A 17,788-nucleotide genomic window follows, 5' to 3' on the forward strand; every position below is an offset into this window, starting at 1 on the left:
ACAAACACCTCTAAATGTACAATTCCATCTCCCTTAAAAATACAGATTTTAACTAATCTTAACATTTATATAAACAAATCAAAGAACTACTTTTAATTGTACAAATACAGTGTTGCTACTTGTGTCATATAGTCTGTGTACCACCAAACTACTGTGGTGCCATTTAACATAGAATCTATGTAAATAGCATCTTTCGAAGTTGTCCACACCAACAGCCCTGGGAAAATAACAGAAATCATAATAGATGATCTGTTACAATTGTAAATATTTGAATCTTGTCGTTAACTATAACAAAAATTCTAAAATGTTATTTAACAAATGACTTTTAATAATTATGTGTCCTAAACCATTAATTATAAACTAAGAAGACCTGAGTCTTTTTATTTTCTTAAAACATAATCTTTCATCTAAAATAAAGGTTACATCTTATGACTCAAATATACATTAAAGTACATACTTAGTATATAAATATATATAATAGATAAGTAAATTTTAGTATATAATTATATACCTAGTGTATAAGAAATTTATGTTTCTATAGGCTTAAAGCTATGTAGCATTTAGGAAATCTGAATTTAAGAAGTTATGTCTTTAATAGATGTTGGCTTATAACTTAAAAAGAATTTAGTTCAAGTCTTCCTACATGGAATGTCAGAAAATAAAGCAATGGGAAAAAGTATAACCATGTGATATGAATACAAGAAAAGTTATTTATAATTTATACTTTTACCTTATTACTGTATCCTTGTTTTTTATGCTTGACTCCTATAGAATACAGTACTAGAATCAAATCTGGAGGACAATCAGCAAAGTATGCTGTACATGTAACTGGTGATTCATGAATGTCCATGGGATATGGATTTTCAAAGATTGGAAAACTAATAGATAAAGACAATATATCAGTGTTATTTTACAAAGATAAAATAAAAAATAATTTTTATAAAGCCCTAAAATGTTTCTAAATATTTACTAAAAATTTCACTTGTTTTTTTCAGTATCATAAAACAAGGATTGTATGAACAAAAATGCTCTTTTTATAACAGTAATGTTTAAAATGTAATATTAATGCTAGTAAAATTTTACTCAAACTCAAAATTTACTTCTCGTAATTCCAACATTCCACAGTGGCACTGCTTTGCTAATATAGATACAATGAATTCTATTAATCTGAAACTATTATTTAACAAGTTGACTTAGTTAATTCATTAAAACTTATATAAACTAAGCACTTTACCTATATACAATGGTAAATATTTCTTTAGTATCCTTATAAATATTAATATATAAGTAAATTTTGACTTTTTTCAATGGGAGTGCTATGGTTTGGATGTTTGTCCCCTCCAAACCTTATCTTCAAATTTAGTCCCCAGTGTTGGAGGTGGAGCCTAATGAGAGGTGTTTGGCTTATGGCGGCAGATCCCTCATGAATTGATTAATATCCTGTCTTGGAGATGAATGAGTTCTCCCATTTTGTTCCTTTGACAACTGGTTGTTAAAAAGAGCCTGGAGCCTCCTCCTTCTCTCTAATTTCTTCTTTCATCAGGTAATCTCTGCACACACCAGCTCAGCTCCCCTTCACTTTTCACCATGAGAGAATACAGCTGAGGTTCTCACCACGTACAGACGCCCAATCTTGTAAACAAAATAAACTTTTTAAAAATAAATAAATAAATAACCAGCTTCAGGTATTCCTTTATAGCAACACAAAACAGAGTAAGACAGAAAATTAGTACTGAGGAGCGGGTGTTGTTATAAAGATACCTGAAATTGTGGAAGCACTTTTAAAATGAGTGATGGACAGAGGTTGGAGGATTTTGGAGAGCTCACAAGAAGATAAAAAGATAAGGGAAAGTTTGGAACTTTTTAGAGATTGGTTAAGTAGTTGTGTCCAAAATACTGACAGAAATGTATGCAGAAAAGGTCATGCTGATGAGGTCTCAGACAGAAATTAGGAACTTACTGGGAACTGTAGCAAAGATCCCCATTGTTGTACCATAGCAAAGAACCTGGTTGCATCGGTGTACTGTAGCAAAAATTTGGCTGCACTGTGGAAGTTTAACCTTAAGAATGATGACCTAGAGTATCTGACAGAAAAATACTCTAAGCAGCAAAGTCCTCAATAAGTGACATTGTTACTTTTAACTGCTTACACTAAATTATGTCCACAGTGGAATCACCTAAAGGAAAAATTTATAATTAAAAGGGAAGCTGAGCATTAACATCTGAAAAATTTGCAGCCTGGCCATGTGGTAGAAAAGAAGAGTGTTCTCAGGGAGAAACACAAGCAACTACTTGCTAAAGAGATTAGCATGACCAGTAAGGGGGCAAAGTACTAACAGTCAAGACAATAGAAAAAAGGCATTTCAGAAATATTTGAGGCCACCTATCCCATTACAGTCCCAGGAGCCTAGGAGAACAGAACAGTTTTAGGGGACAGGCCCAGGGGACCACTGCCCTGTGCTCCTTTGGGAAGCTGTTCCTTACATCCCTACAGCTCCAGCTCCTACTATGGCTCAAATGGCCGCAGCTACTACTGGGGTTGCTGCTCCAGAAGGCACAAGCCATAAGCCTTGGTGGCATCCACATGGTGTTAAGTCTGCAGGCACCCAGAACACAAGAGCCATGGAGGCTTGGCAGCTGTCCCCTGGATTTCAGAGAACTTATCAAAAAGCCTAGGTGCCCAGGCTGAAACCTGCCACATAGGCAGAGCCACCAGCAGTGTGCAACCTGGAAAAGCCTCATACATTCAACTCCAACATATTAAAGCAGCCACATGGGCTGTGTGCAGCAAAAACATGAGGACAGGATTGCCAAGGCCTTGGGAGCCCACCCCTTGCACCAGTGCTCCCAGGATGCAGGACATGGAGACAAAGAAGATTGTTTTGGAGATTTAAGGTTTAATATATACTCTGCCATGTTTTAAAGCTGCTAGGGACTTGCTGTGCTTTTATACTGGAATGGAAATGTTTACCCAGCACCTATACAACCATTGTTACCTTAGAAGTAAAGAACTTGTTTTATGTTTTATAGGCTTACAGCTGGAAATAACGTACCATGAGTCTCAGATGAGACTTTGGACTTTGAACTATTGAATGGATGTTAAAATGAATTAAGACTTTTGAGACTATTGGACAGGAATGGTTATATCTTACATGTGAAGACATGAGTTTTGGGCACTTGGGAAGAATGCTATGATTGGGATGTTTTTTCCCTTCACAGGGGCAGATTCCTCATGAATAGATTAATGTCTTCCCTCAGGGATGAGTTCTCAGTCTTTGTTCCCTTGAGAGCTGGTTGTTTAAAAGAGCCTGAAATCTGCCCCCTCTCCCTCTTGCTTTCTTCTCACCATGTGATTTCTGCACATTCTGACTTCCCTTCACCTTCTGCCATGAGTAGAAACAGCCTGAGACCCTCAACAGATGCAGACACCCAATCTTGGACTTTCCAGATATCAGAATTGTGAGCTAAACAAAACATTTTTCTTCATAAATCGTCTAGCCTTGAGGATTCTTTTAGAATAATATAAAAAGTACTGAGACAAAGAGATAATATGTGGGAAACTTTTAAATGTTTTGCAGGTATAATGGAAAGATGTGTGTCATAGATAGGTTTGTGTGTATGTGACTGTGTATATCTTAAAGATCACTTCCTACATGAACTAGAGAACATAGTTGGAATGAAGACTTATGGACATAATAAATTTCATATTCTCAAACCTACTATAACTTAAAATGGAAATAAGTATAGAATCAAATTTAAAATTCCTGTAGCTCCTTAGAATATCATATGTACCAGGAACTGTACTAAGAGGAAATTAGTATTATTCTGTGCTACATCTGTTCCAAGTCTGTGTCATCATATAATTTCTGACACAATGTGTTGTTTTTTTTTTTTTAGGATAGGAGGCAGTTGTTACAGATACAATTTTCTATTTGCTGTTGCTTAGAGATTGCCATATTATTATGTTTTTTGCCATATTATGAGAAACTTAATTTAAAAATTAGGGATTTAGTCCAATCTCCAGAGAATATGGGCTGTGTGTGTGTGTGTGTGTGTGTGTGTGTGTGTTTTGGCAGGAGTTCTCTTTCTATCAATCTGAAATACTGCAGACAGTATCTCAAATAAGAATAGTTATATATGCAAAATTAGGTTAAAGAAACAACTCATGTTTAGTTAAGTGACAAGTAGGTTACACTAGATGTACCAGAGGTTAAACTAGATATATCAGAGATTCTCTGTTTCAGAGTAGAAATTATTAACATTCCTAAGATTAAAGAGTTGTAAGATTAATGTTTTCTCTGCCCCTGAGATCCTGGTCTTCTGTGTTGTCTGCTGCCGTAGTGCAAATGGATCCCCTTGAAGACCAGGCCTACAATTTAGAATTTGATAATAGCAAGTGGTAACAATAATAGGCTCCTGACAAAGTGAAATATCATGAAAATGTCTGAGAAAAATTATTTTAGTACATTGGCAAGATTAGGCAAAAAGATATTAAAAAGAGAAATAACTAAATTTACCACAGGAATTTAGACATAAAAGTATAACTGATTATTGTGAAAATATAAATGCAGATATGAATCCAAGAAATCAAGAATAGAAATAATTTGTAAACCCTAATGCTTGCCTTGTGTTGGGGATCAAATGGAAGGACAAAGATAAAAAGAAAAAAAATTGAAAAGGATTCCAAAGTTACAACTTGTTTGACATTCAACATACCTGAGAGGTAACCATTTGGAGGGAAAGAGAACATACTCAGTTTTGACATGTTAAATTTCCTGTAATAGCCAATGAACTGGGAATGCCACAGAGATTTTGATACATGCTAAAGACGGTAAAATGTTAGATAAAAACTTGTAAACAAAATGTTAATTCATATATATAGGGTAATGAACAGCACAAGAATGTATGTATACATAAAATGGTAACTTTTCTGTTATGCATACTCTATCAGAATAAAACAAAATTTAAATGAAAGAATATATACTAAAGAAAATGAACATGAAAGGTAAAGTATAATGGGCCCGCAAGGATGTTAGATACTTAGACTTAGTATGAGTAACCCACAAATATGATGTAGAAAGAAGAGTTGAGTGTCAATGAGATCAGAAGAAAATATTTTAATAAGACTTATGTTAAAACTTCTTATAGGAATAAGCATAAATCCTTATATCCACACAAAAAGTGTAATGTTGATAAATAGGGCAACCAAGCAGAATTCCCTGTTATGAAGATTTTATGGCCCAAATCTTACATCCCTTTCAAAATACTGAGACTAATATCTGCAAATTAGTATGAGGAAGAATCCTGGATCTTACATTTACAAATGACGTGGAAAGTAGAATTCAGACTGATTTATTCAACAAGAATTTATTAAGAGCCTACTCTATGTGGAGACAGAACCCCTCCTTCATGGAGTCTATAGCCTAGTGGGCAGACAATCTTTAAGCAATAGCAAATAGAAAATTGTATCTGTGTCAAAAGCTATGAAGAGAGAAATGTGGGGACTCTGAGAGTCCACACTAGGATATGTGACCAAATTACATAGTTAATGAAATATTTTGTTAAATAAGGAAGTGATACTTGGCTTGAGAATATTACAGATAAGATGTTAATAAGGAGAAAAAAATGAAGGGAAAGTTATTCCAGGCAGAGGAGAGACAACTTAAAAAATTGTGTCATAAATATAAGAGGCTAAAAGATCAGTAGGTGAAGAACATATAATGATGGAAATCAGTTTCATGCTATTACCATTATAATAAAAATGTATAGTTGGCAAATTTTTACTGGCAATGTAAAGGAGTGAGACCACCACTATAATAGCAGTATTCTACACTTGTTTCAATTGCCTGTAACATAATGAAAAAAAAAAATGTAAAAGAAGTCCCCTGTCTTCGCTTCCCCTGACAGGATCCTGGTCTTCTGTGTTGTTTGCTGCAATAGTGCAATAATACTTTTATCATGTGTCATTTTCCGTTACTCAGCTATCACACTGTACAAGTTTTCATAATGATAGCTTTTCTTTAAGGAAACAACAGAAATGTGATCAATTTTATGTGTCCTGAGTCTCCAGTGCTTCTGTCCAAACATCAGGTGCTGATGCCTTTAAGTTGTCTTACAGTTTTCTCAGTGTTTCCCAAATTCCCCTGGTTTCATTTTCGCCATTAAATCAAAGTGTATTTCTGTAATTCTAGCAAACCAATATTCACACATAGAATATTTCCTATCTAAAGAATACAAAGGCCAATTATGTAAATTAAATAGGGTTTAAAAGTGTTAATCTGTATATGGATAACTTACTTGCTTTGTGTCAGATCAACTACAATAAGATCTTTCTCCAGAAGTACTACCACAGCATAGGGTTCTTGGAATTCTACAAGTAAAAATAAAAAATGAAAAGTTTTCATATTGAATATTTTATAAAATCAACAAAATTACATTTCTTTTATCTCTATACAAATATTATTTAAACTATGTGAGAAGATCAAACTGTGAGCCAAAGTAAGATGTAACAAAGAGCACTTAAAAATATGCTGTTTCTCGCCGGGCGCGGCGGCTCAAGCCTGTAATCCCAGCACTTTGTGAGGCCGAGGCAGGTGGTTCACAAGGTCAAGGGATCGAGACCATCCTGGTCAACATGGTGAAACCCCGTCTCTACTAAAAAATACAAAAAAAATTAGCTGGGCATGGTGGTGCGTGCCTATAATCCCAGCTACTCAGGAGGCTGAGGCAGGAGAATTGCCTGAACCCAGGAGGCGGAGGTTGTGGTGAGCCGAGATCGTGCCATTGCACTCCAGCCTGGGTAACAAGAGTGAAACTCCGTCTCAAAAAAAAAAAAAAAAAAAAAATATATATATATATATATATATATATATATATATATATATATGCTGTTTCTCAAATTTAACATTAAGATCACTAAAAAGAACAAGAAAATATTAAAAGTAGCATAGTATAGAGTTAAGTATATCTCAATAATTATGGAGTGGTGATAATATTGGATTATGTGAAGACAGTGAATCTGTCACCTGATCTCACAAACATTTATCTTATTCTTCCATACCTTTGTATTTTAGATCTGATATTATGCCTACAAGGAAATGTATTGAGGGAATAGTATTTCTGCTTCTCCGGGATATGACATATATTCACATCTGTATAAGAATAACACTGCTTATAATTAAAAGTTTACTTTCAATTCAATATAATTTGAAATATATTTATAGGTCATTTAACCACATCAGATCAATCCAGTTCAACTTTTAAATAACAAAGCTCTTCAGTTGCCATGGACACCCAGGTTGAAGGCCACATAACCTGAATATGCCCAGATAAACCAAGCATGCAACCACAGGTAGAAACTCAGTGCCCAGAACAAGGAATAGGTACTAAAATTAGGAAGCATACATTGCATGCTAGACTCCAGGATCCAATCAGATAGAGCCCTGGTATCATCCCAGGGAAAAATCCAGTCAGAGTACACCTCCTAGCATCATCCAATGGCAAGAGCCAATCAGATCATGTCTCCTCATTACCCTCTGAATATAAAACCTTCCCTAATCCCCAGCTTGGGGAGACAGATTTGAGATCTGTCTCTATGCCAGTTCACTCACAATAAACCCTTCTTGCTGCAAAAACCTGGTGCTTCAGTGTTTGGCTTTCCATTGTGCATGAGCAAAGAGACCCAGTTTAGTTCAATAACAAAGTTGGTGAACCAGATGGGACGTCTATAAATCTTTTCAGGGCCTGTGGCTCACTAGCTCTGTTTCAGGGATGAGCTCCACTTGAGGGTCTGAGCAGCTGTCCAGGTGTTTTACTTGGTGATTTGCTCTTGGTTCCTGTCTCCCCAGCATGGCCCTGCTGACTTTCGGTGCTTTGATTTTCATTTTTGCAGCAAAGAAAAGTTTTGTATTTTGGAACATATTTTTTTCCTCTTATTTTTATTTTTTGGTGAATTAATCTCTGTGCAAGTGACCAACTCTCGGCTCCTTTCTTACCAACTTCCACTAGGGAGACTTGTTAACCTCCACAAGGGGGCCTAAGTTAGGGATTTCAACTTCTATTGAAAGGAGAATAAGGAGGTATGCTCACGTGGCACTCTTCATTATAAATTTGACTAGGAACTTGACTGGGAACTTGGAACTTGGATGTGTATATGTGTACATGTAAAGTTTAGGGTTTGTCTAGTCACTTGTTTAATGTTGTTAAAACTACTTAGCAAACCCTGAACAAGCTGCCAGTGGCAGCAAAGGAGGCCTGATTCAGGGTTGCTCTCTATTCCAATCAACTAGACTGAGCAAATATTTGCTTGATTATCAGCTGGAGGTCAATCTTCCCCATCTAGAATGGATTAAAGGTGTCTGAAGCTTACAGAGACAAGTTTGAGCCTTGTCTTTTTGCTCTCATTGAGGGGATCAAACTCAGAGTCCAAAATGCTGTGCTTTGTCTTGTTTAATTGGCTGATTCTGTTTCTGTTTGCATATTTGTATTCAGATATGCATAGTAATATCTGGCTTAAGCAGCAGTTAGTACTTTGATGGCACAGAAACAGCCTAATTAGAAAATTATTTAATTGAGGGACAACATTGCTCCCTCCAGCCCTTTTGGGTACTCCTAGGTGACTAGGAGATACCCAATCCATTGGTGATTCACTGGGAAGGAATCTCCATAAGCACCACATTGCAGACCTACGATATATATCTCTCTCTCTAGAGCAGGGCCTTGCTCTAGACATCTGAGATAAACCTCCAAGCAAAATGGGGAATGTTAATTGTAGCAGGACTCCAGCAGCACAAGCCATAATGGTACAACAGTGGCCAAAGAAAATGCGTCTTCCTTTCTTGAGGTCTTTAAAGCCTTCAGGCAATACACTGACATTGACCCTGAACACCCAGGTAACCTGAGAGTTTTATCAGTCACAGCATCCCTGGTATAAGAGGAAACCCACAAAAAGTAGAAAAAGCACTGGGAATATCAATATCTCAAGCGGTTGAGATTGCCTTTAAGGCATTTAATCGTCTTGTTCAAGTCTAAAAAGGGCAAAAGCTATGTGACCTAAGACAGCAAGCAATGTTGCTTGCTGTGGCTGTTGGCTACAACCAACCAAGATGCAAGATGGTGCATGGTAGCCAAAAAAAAAAAAAAAAAAAAAAAAAAAAAAAAAAAAAAAAATGGCCATGGGTAAGACCACCACTGGGACCACACTGCTAGCCAAAATGGCTGTGCACTCTTGAAGCCATGATGTGCATGTTGTAAACAAGAGAACTATTGGAAATGGGAGTGCCCTAACCATCCCAGGCAGGTGGAGGAAGAAGCTGTCCATCAGTCAGCCCACTAGATACCACAGTCTTCTGATAGTGATTAAAAATAATGGGACTGGGGATCTTCTATGATCTAAGAACCCTGAGTAATAACTAATGTAGAAAAGAGACTTATGGGCTTTCTAATTGACAATAGAGCTAGCCTTCTTCAACTAGCTCCTCTCTTCCTGCTGCTCTGCCCCACTACTTTGCTACTCTGGTTTCTTTAAAATTCAGTAAGGGGTTTCAGCCATGTGAAACAGATAAACTTAAGCTAAAATTGTTAGTTTGACAGAGACGAAGTTTGACTCTAACTGTCCCTTTTAACTAGTTAGTTATGGCTGACATATAGCTAAAGCTTTAAAAATTAAAGCTACATTATCATTATTTGTAGCTGCTTTCATGTACAAGTCTGGTTGTATTTATCTATGGTACATAATTGGCTTATAAATAGAGGAGTACTCATAAATTAAGCAAGTAAGACCAGGCATTTTTCAAGTTCATGTGACTTAGAAATCTTTTGGCAAATGGGACTAGTCTAAGATTGACAGTTTGTGTTCTCTGAATTATTTTGTGTCCTCTGAATTATTTGACTTTAAGGTCATTACTTTTATATTTGCCTGACATGCAGTTATATAAAATAATTAATAGATAAATAATTTGGAATGATGCCTAGCTTTGTCTAATATCTCAGTTTTTGTAAGTAATCTCAGCACACTGCACAAATACATGAATAAAGGTAAATGGAATAAATAGCTAGAAATAATTTTTTATGTAATTTGAAATTCTAAATTACAGATACTCGTTAAATGTAGAAGTCATTTTCAAATATGATAAAAACTGAAACAAATTACTGAACATAAATAGGGTTGTCTTTGGCTTCTTAAATTTAATAGAAAGACTAGAAGGACTAACAGAAAGACTAAATATCCATAAAAATGTTATAGGGAAATTCCTTTTTTCTGACAATTATAAAATGGTCCTTGGCCAAGCATGGTGGCTCACACTTATAATTTCAGCAATTTGGTAAGCTAAGGTGGAAGTATTGCTTGAGGCCAGGAGTTTGAGACCACCCTGGGTAATAAGGCAAGACTCCATCTCTACAAAAAATAAAATAATTAGCCAGGTATGATGACATGCACTTGGTGTTTCAGCTACTTGGAAGGCCAAGGTGAAAGGATCACTTGAGCCCAAGAGTTTGAGGCTGCACTGGGCCATGATCATGCCACTGCACTCTAGCCTGGGCAAAAGAGCAAGACCCTGTCTCTAAAATAAAAAAAATAAAAAATTGAAATAATAAAAATAGAATGGTTATTATCTATTAAATAATAATATGTAACAGGCAATTTAAGATTTTGTGCTTCCCATGTTTTTAATAAAATTTAAGGTTACTAGAAGCTAAAAATTCCAATTGATATATAATTCTGTATATAAAGTATGACAAAGTAAGGTGTGCTTAATAAGAGAAAAAAGTTATAAGAGAAAAAAAGTCTTATTGAGAAAAAAATTTTTATTCTAATTTGATTGTTATTTAAAGGGAGTATCAAAATGTATTTAGGAAGGAAATAGACACAAGATAAAAAAGATGTAAATAGGAGAAGGAGGGAGAGAGGGAGAGAGGGAGAGAGGAAGGGAGGGAGGGAGGGAGAGAGAGAGAGAAAGGAAATTACAGATGTAAAGATAAGAGAAAGTCTCGCATGATAAATCTTTTTCCTAGAGTGACATGACCAGTTACTTAAGAAGAGGAAGTATAAAGTGAGGCAAAGTGCCTCAGTAATCCATAGATGATCTGAGTAAATCATGATAAAGTTCATGAATGGGAACTTATGAAGGAAATCTGGGGTGTGATTAAGCTGGTTATAATTAAAATAAATTATTTGTGACAGTCTTTCTAAATAATAAACTTTGATGTTAAAATACACTGATACAAAACTTAAAAACTTGGTCTCCTACATTAAAACAACAAAGAACAACAAAGCTTGCTTTTTTTTTTTTTTTTTTGGAGACAGAATCTCTATCGCCCAGGTTGGAGTGCAGTGGCACAATCTCAGCTCACTGCAACCTCTACCTTCAGGTTCAAGTGATTCTCCTGCCTCAGTCTCCCAAGTAGCTGGGATTACAGATGTGTACCACCTCACTCAGATGATTTTTGTATTTTCAGTAGAGACAGGGTTTCACTATGTTGGCCAGGCTGGTCTTGAACTCCTGACCTCAGGCGATCCACCCACTTCGGCCTCCCTAAGTGATGGAATTACAGGGATGAGCCACTGCACCCAGCAAACAAAGGTTTCTTAAAATATTAATTGCTTTTAGTAAGATTGCAAGAAGTTTTATTTTTAATTCTGAAAGCTGTTTCTTTAACAACCATCCTCTGAATTACAAACAAGATTCTATTTCTGTCACATTTCTTCTTGAGAACTGCCTAGTTTCTCTGGTTTTACTTTTATCCTGAAGTTCCAGAAAAGCAATGCTTTACTCATTATAACTTGATTGAGTACTCTTGGCTTTTCTTTATGTGTCTGAATTATTTTATGTAACCAGAACACACTCTCTCTCTCTCTCTCTCTCTCTCTCTATATATATATATATATATATATATATATATTGCATTTTAGGTTTTGGGGTACACGTGAAGAACATGCAAGATTGTTGCATAGGTACACACATGGCAGTGTGGTTTTCTGCCTTCCGTCCCCTCGCCTGTATCTGTCCTTTCTCCCCATGCTATCTCTTCCCATCTCCCCACCCCCCCGTCCCTCCCCCATTTCCCCCCAACGGACCCCAGTGTGTAGTGCTCCCCTCCCTGTGTCCATGTGTTCTCATTTGTAACCACAACTTTATATGCTATTGCTAAGAACCATATATTCCCTGCTCAAGGTAACTGGCTTAGGAAATACAGATTCTGTGTTTTACGAAGAATATTCCCTGTACTTTATGCTGTCCTTGTTGGGTTTTGACTGCTTCAGAAAACTGAGCTTTACAAGGGTTAAGGTTTTTACATCCATGTAACTTTCTGTATTGTTTTTGAAGTCTTCTGATTGTTACTCTTACTTTGGTTGATTAAGTATTTATTTAGCAGTGAACTATCATTCTAGTCAAGAAAGTAGTTTTTGAACTTTTTGACATCTTTGGCAGGTTTCTCCAGGATCCAAATCTTTATTTAAGCGTTTTGGCCTATAATTAATTTTACAATTTTCCATGTCGACCCCCTGAAGAGCTTCAAACGGTTTCTCTCTCATCTTGTACAGATATTAAATGATTAGGCTTATTTGATAAATAATACAGAAAGTACTGTCAAATAGGGAATGGTGTTTAATTTCCCTTAAGTTATATATGTGTTATTAAAATGTGTGATATTTTATAAGATTCCTAAAATTCTGATATGCCAAGATATGTGTCATAGTAGTGATTATTATGTTAAATGACTGTATGCCAATAAAATGTCTAAATTGCCTTGTCAATTGAAAATTCTCATCAGATCTTTGGCTATAATTTTTTGGGTTTTTTTTTCATCTAGTTGTTATCTTAAATTCTTCTCTGGAGGTATTTGCAATGGGCTAGAGCTTAAAATTGCTAATCAAAATAAAGAAAAAAAATTTTTTTGAAACAGCATATTAATCTGTTGCCCAGGCTGGAGTACAGCGGTGCAGTCGTAGCTCGCTGAAGCTTCCATCTCCTGGGCTCAAGCTTGATCCTCCTATATGAGCCTATGGAGTAGCTAGGACTACAGGTATGTACCACTACAACCAGCTAATATTTTTATTTTTAGTAGAGATAGGTCTCGCTATGTTGTGCAGGCGAGTCTTGAAATCCTGAGCTCAAGCTATACACTCAGCTTTCCAAAGTGCTGGTATTACAGGTATAAGCCACTACACTCGGCCAGCCAAACAAAATTATTTAAATGAAATTAAGTAATTGATAAAGATAATGTTTTTGTGGCTTAAATATTTTGTTTTCCAAATTCAGGGAGATTTCCTGTCATAGGCTATCTATAGTTTGCAACATTTTGTTAAAGTATCATTTATTAAACAAAGGTGGAAACATTTGCTTTTTCTCCCTACTTGATTCCTCTAAAATTCAGAAGCTATACATGAGTATTCTTATTTTTATTTATATAAGTTAAATAAAAATCTTCTCTCTCTTGAAAGCAGGATGCAATTAAAAACATTGGTTATAGTACCAAGATATAGACTGAAATGTTATATGTAAGAATGTACGTAAAATGCCTGTCTTCAAGAGTTCCCAGCTTTACAGTTAGTAAGTAAAAACTGTCACTTCCTGGTAGGCCCAAGAACCTTAAGACTGTAAGTAAAATCTAACACCTGACTTGGTCGGGCCATCTAGCTTCAAGAAGTTCTAATATTTATGATTTCTTATTTGATCAATGTGGACAGGAAAAGTTATGCTTGTAAGAAAAGCAAAAGTGTATCAATTATTACATTATAATCCTGTGCACTGTCCACAATTCCTTGTCATTTAGCTGTGGACTGGATTAGATTCTGAATTCTCCTAAGACCCTCCAATATTTGGTTATAACTAAATCCTAATGGAGTCACCTAGGTCGCTCCCCTGCCATCCCATCCAGACTAGGGATGCTCTGGGAACATTCAGGGGATTTCCCCTTTAAAATCTAACCAACTAGGTGAATTAAAATATCAGAATTGGACACAAACTGGACCCATAGGATACTATAGTCTCCTTGTCTCAAAGAAGTTGATGCAGCCACTTCTTTTGTAAAAGCCACAATGAAAATAGTAATGGGGACCCCCTCACTGTCTGCATTCCACACTCTGTTGGGGCTTTCCTCAATTCACATCACAAGAGGCCTAGAAAACTATGCAGTTCTCTTTCTATCCTCACCTCCCCTTACCACGATCCAATATAACTTGCTTAATTCTGCCACTTTCCTTATCTTTCCTGATGTCAGGTCTTCCGGACTGCATGCTCTTACTAGACATGTCTTTCAGCCAAAGGTAAAATGGCCAATATTTATACAGATGGCAAGCATGCCTTGAGATAGTTCACAACCTTCATATCTGTGTGAAATATATCCATAACACCATATTGGAAAACCATTTCATGCCTTCATGGACTACACATTACCAGAAAGTCTCTTTGAGTTATGGCAACAATATTATTTTACTCAGCTCCCCGTCTCTCAAAGACACTGGCATGTACCACTTAGTCTACATGTTTCAGCACTGCGTTGAAGCCTTCTATTGTCAACAGGCCACAGCCATGGCAGTAGTTAAGGCCCTGTTGGAACACTTATACCAACCTGAGAAGTCTCTCAAGAGCTTCATAATGCCGGAGGAACTCATTGTACAGGGAAAATTACTGAAAACATTTGTGTAATTTGGCCTATTTATCAACATTTCCATTGTGCTTACCACCTCTAGTCCTCTGGACTGGTGAAATAGAGCAAGGGAATAAGAAAAGCCCAACTGGCAAAGATTTGTGGTGTGGCATTTAACCTGCAATAGCCCAAGGCCCTATCTTTAGTCCTCCTTAACCCTGGCATGCTTTCAATGTTCCTTCATAGAGTTCTAAATTCATCCTCATAGTCAGGGCAGCCAACACATTTGTGGTAGCCTCTAATCTTTACTGATCTCCTTCCAAGTAGGACTCCTCAATGGCATTTATTTCTGCTTGTCCTGTAAACCTCCTGGGAAAGGTTTTTGTACAAATCTGCCAGGTCCATATTTCCTTCTCCCAAAAAGGGGGAAATATTAGTTATCCTCACCAGAAGATCTGGCCACAGAAATGGCTTTACCTTAATTCTCATCTCTTGAGTTGGCCTCACCAGCACTACTCACCCTGCTCTCCAAGAGCTATCATCTGTGCCCTGAGAGTCCTAGGGCACAATCCAGCACCAATGATAACCCCATAGATTACAGTTGGGGATGCACTCAAGAACGTGATTTACTTGGAGAGGTTAACTCTAATGAAGGAGCTAGATTAGGAAGGTTTCTGGGGCCCTGGTTTGGACTAAGTTCTGCTTGAGATGGACATATGTTCAGAAACCTTTTCTGCACTGTGAATAGAGTTAAAGTACATCTCCTAGCTTTCAACAAATAAAAAATTCCATCCTCATTACCACTTTCTGAAAAACAAAGATTTATATATATGGCTTGAAAGTGAATGGGAATAGTTACATTGCATTTATGCTTTATTGAACATTATTAGAAATTATCCTAACATCTCTACCAATGTGCAGAAATCTATATACACACAGACCACACATTCTCAATTTCTATTGCTCACACATCTTCCTCAAGGCTCTTCAGAGGAGGCATTTTCCTAAGCTCAGCTGTTGGTCTTCTGTTCTTTCTTCATTTATTCCTTCATCATTCATTTTTATAACTCCAAAGAACACTTAAATTTTGATGATTCATAAATATTGTAAGACAATTTCTCTTTTTCTGTTCTCTAAACAACTCTACTGTCTCACAATCAGACTTACTTTCCTCTCTTTCCAAAAACTGCTATTACTATGCATGAAACCATGACTATTTAACTAGCTTATAAATTAATACATTATTTATAGTCTGAACCATACAACTCAGCACTTAATTAAGGTATTACATTACTTAAACTTAACAAATCATAGTAATCTCACCCATCTGACCAGATTTTATGCAATTTGACATCAGAGATTAGTTTTATACTTTATCTGTATGCCCAAGTTCTTGTAGTACTGAGGCCATAGAATGATTCAATAAATATTTGACAATTAAAAACATAAATAAATTGTCTGTCTCTAGTTACTTTGGAAATAAAGTGCTACATTGATTATGATTTAATATCAGTTTATCCCATATTTTATATGAGATTAATTTAAATTTAATACATTTAATAATAGAACTCACAACATATATATTTTTATAATTTAAGAAGTATGCTCACTTAACCTTCTAGTAGTCATGTGGTGACCATATTATGATTCTCTTTCTACAAATCATAAATAAAACTCATAATGTAAAGTTACTTGCCCAAGGTCACCTAGCTAGTAAGTGGCAGAGCTAAATCATAATCCCATATATTCTGTCTCCAAATCCAGTGCACTTTCCCCTAGATCTATATATTCCCTCTTAAAAATACAGTAATACATATACACTTACTATGTTGTTGTAAGACAACTCATATTTCCTTTTTTATGAGAAGAAATTTCTCACTTTTTAGATTTCATTAAAATTTTTATTTATTTACTTATTATATTTTTTAGAGAGGGACTCTATGTTGTCCAGGCTGGTCTCAAACTCCTGGACTCAAACAATCTGCCTGCCTTGGCCTCTCAAAGTGCTAGGATTATAGGCATGAGCCACCACACCTGGCCACATTATGAAACTATTTCATCATTATTAGATTTCATTATACGGATTGTATATAAGTTTAGAAAAAGTCTTTATAGTCAGGATAATAAAATCATATATGCATTTCTCTTCCCAAAGGCTCTTCTGACTATTCTCAAAATTTTAAAAAGTCATTAACCACACATTTGTAATCCTAGAGTAATCAGAGGTGCTGCAGTTGCATCTGAAGCAAAGCCAGATGTGAAACAGATGCAGCACCACCACAGTTACAGATTACTAATATAAGGTAAGTGCTTTAACTTTGATTGGCTTTGGGATGGAATGGATGGAGCTGGTCTGAGAGAGGCTATTAAGAGACCTCAGCTTCCCCAAGTGATTTCATCCCGGACCCTTACTGGACCCTCCCAGCTCAGCTTCCACCATCTAATCAAAGTTTAAAGCACTTACCTGATACTAGAACCTGAAATTCCAGCATTGCTGTACTACATCTGTTTTATTTCCAGTTTGTCAAGTAGGTACAGTTGCAGAACCTGCTCCAGCACCTGTAGCTCAGTGTTATACCATAGTAGACATCCGCTGCCAAAACTGAAAATATTTAACCTTAGTTTTGTTAGAAACTTATCATTTCAAAAATGAATTTTTCAATATTAAGTTTCATTTTAGTTACTTACCATTTGGATAAGGTGTTTCACATAAAGTTAGAAATTCAACAATAGGATGATCCATTTCAAGTACTGTAATTGCTTTTCCATGCATGATGGTTAAACTTGGTCTTCTACAAGCTTTGTCATAGGACAGCCCACCAGAGAATATTATGAATGGTTCGCTACATAGAAAAAAACATTAATGAGACTCAGAAGTCCTTTAATATGACACAAAGTCACAGGACTGAACTTATAAAGAACAGGTTTGTTGTATACCATATAATTTGACAGACAGTAAAAAACTTGCCTGGCTCAAAATTTTTCGTTCACTAACCTACTCTTCTACTATATCCCACTTTCTAGATGTAAATTCTCACTATTAAATTTACTAATGGATCAGTCTAAAGATGTTGGGGTAGGTTTGGGGAAAGGCAGTGAGCTTAGAGGGAGATGGATGTGCTCACTGACTCTCAAAAGACATCTTCATATATATTAGTTAGTTCCCAAACTCTAAATCACTATCACTGGAATATTA

At 36.1% G+C, this 17,788-nt stretch overlaps 1 protein-coding gene across 7 annotated transcripts in view; it reads right to left on the bottom strand.

The window, feature by feature from the left end:
* The window catches only part of STXBP5L (syntaxin binding protein 5L), a 413,694-nt gene that overhangs the window by 166,650 nt on the left and 229,256 nt on the right, over nt 1–17,788 (bottom strand). For all 7 annotated transcript variants that reach the window (XM_074404291.1, XM_074404290.1, XM_074404292.1 and 4 more), the window contains exons 11-13: nt 17,281–17,435; nt 6,298–6,370; nt 731–878 (exon numbers count right to left, since the gene is read on the bottom strand). In XM_074404291.1, the coding sequence (XP_074260392.1) occupies nt 731–878; nt 6,298–6,370; nt 17,281–17,435 (376 nt within the window). The remainder of the gene's footprint in view (nt 1–730; nt 879–6,297; nt 6,371–17,280; nt 17,436–17,788) is intronic.

This window comes from Saimiri boliviensis, chromosome 8, assembly GCF_048565385.1.
Source record: "Saimiri boliviensis isolate mSaiBol1 chromosome 8, mSaiBol1.pri, whole genome shotgun sequence".
In the NCBI taxonomy this organism is placed as follows: Eukaryota; Metazoa; Chordata; class Mammalia; order Primates; family Cebidae; genus Saimiri; species Saimiri boliviensis.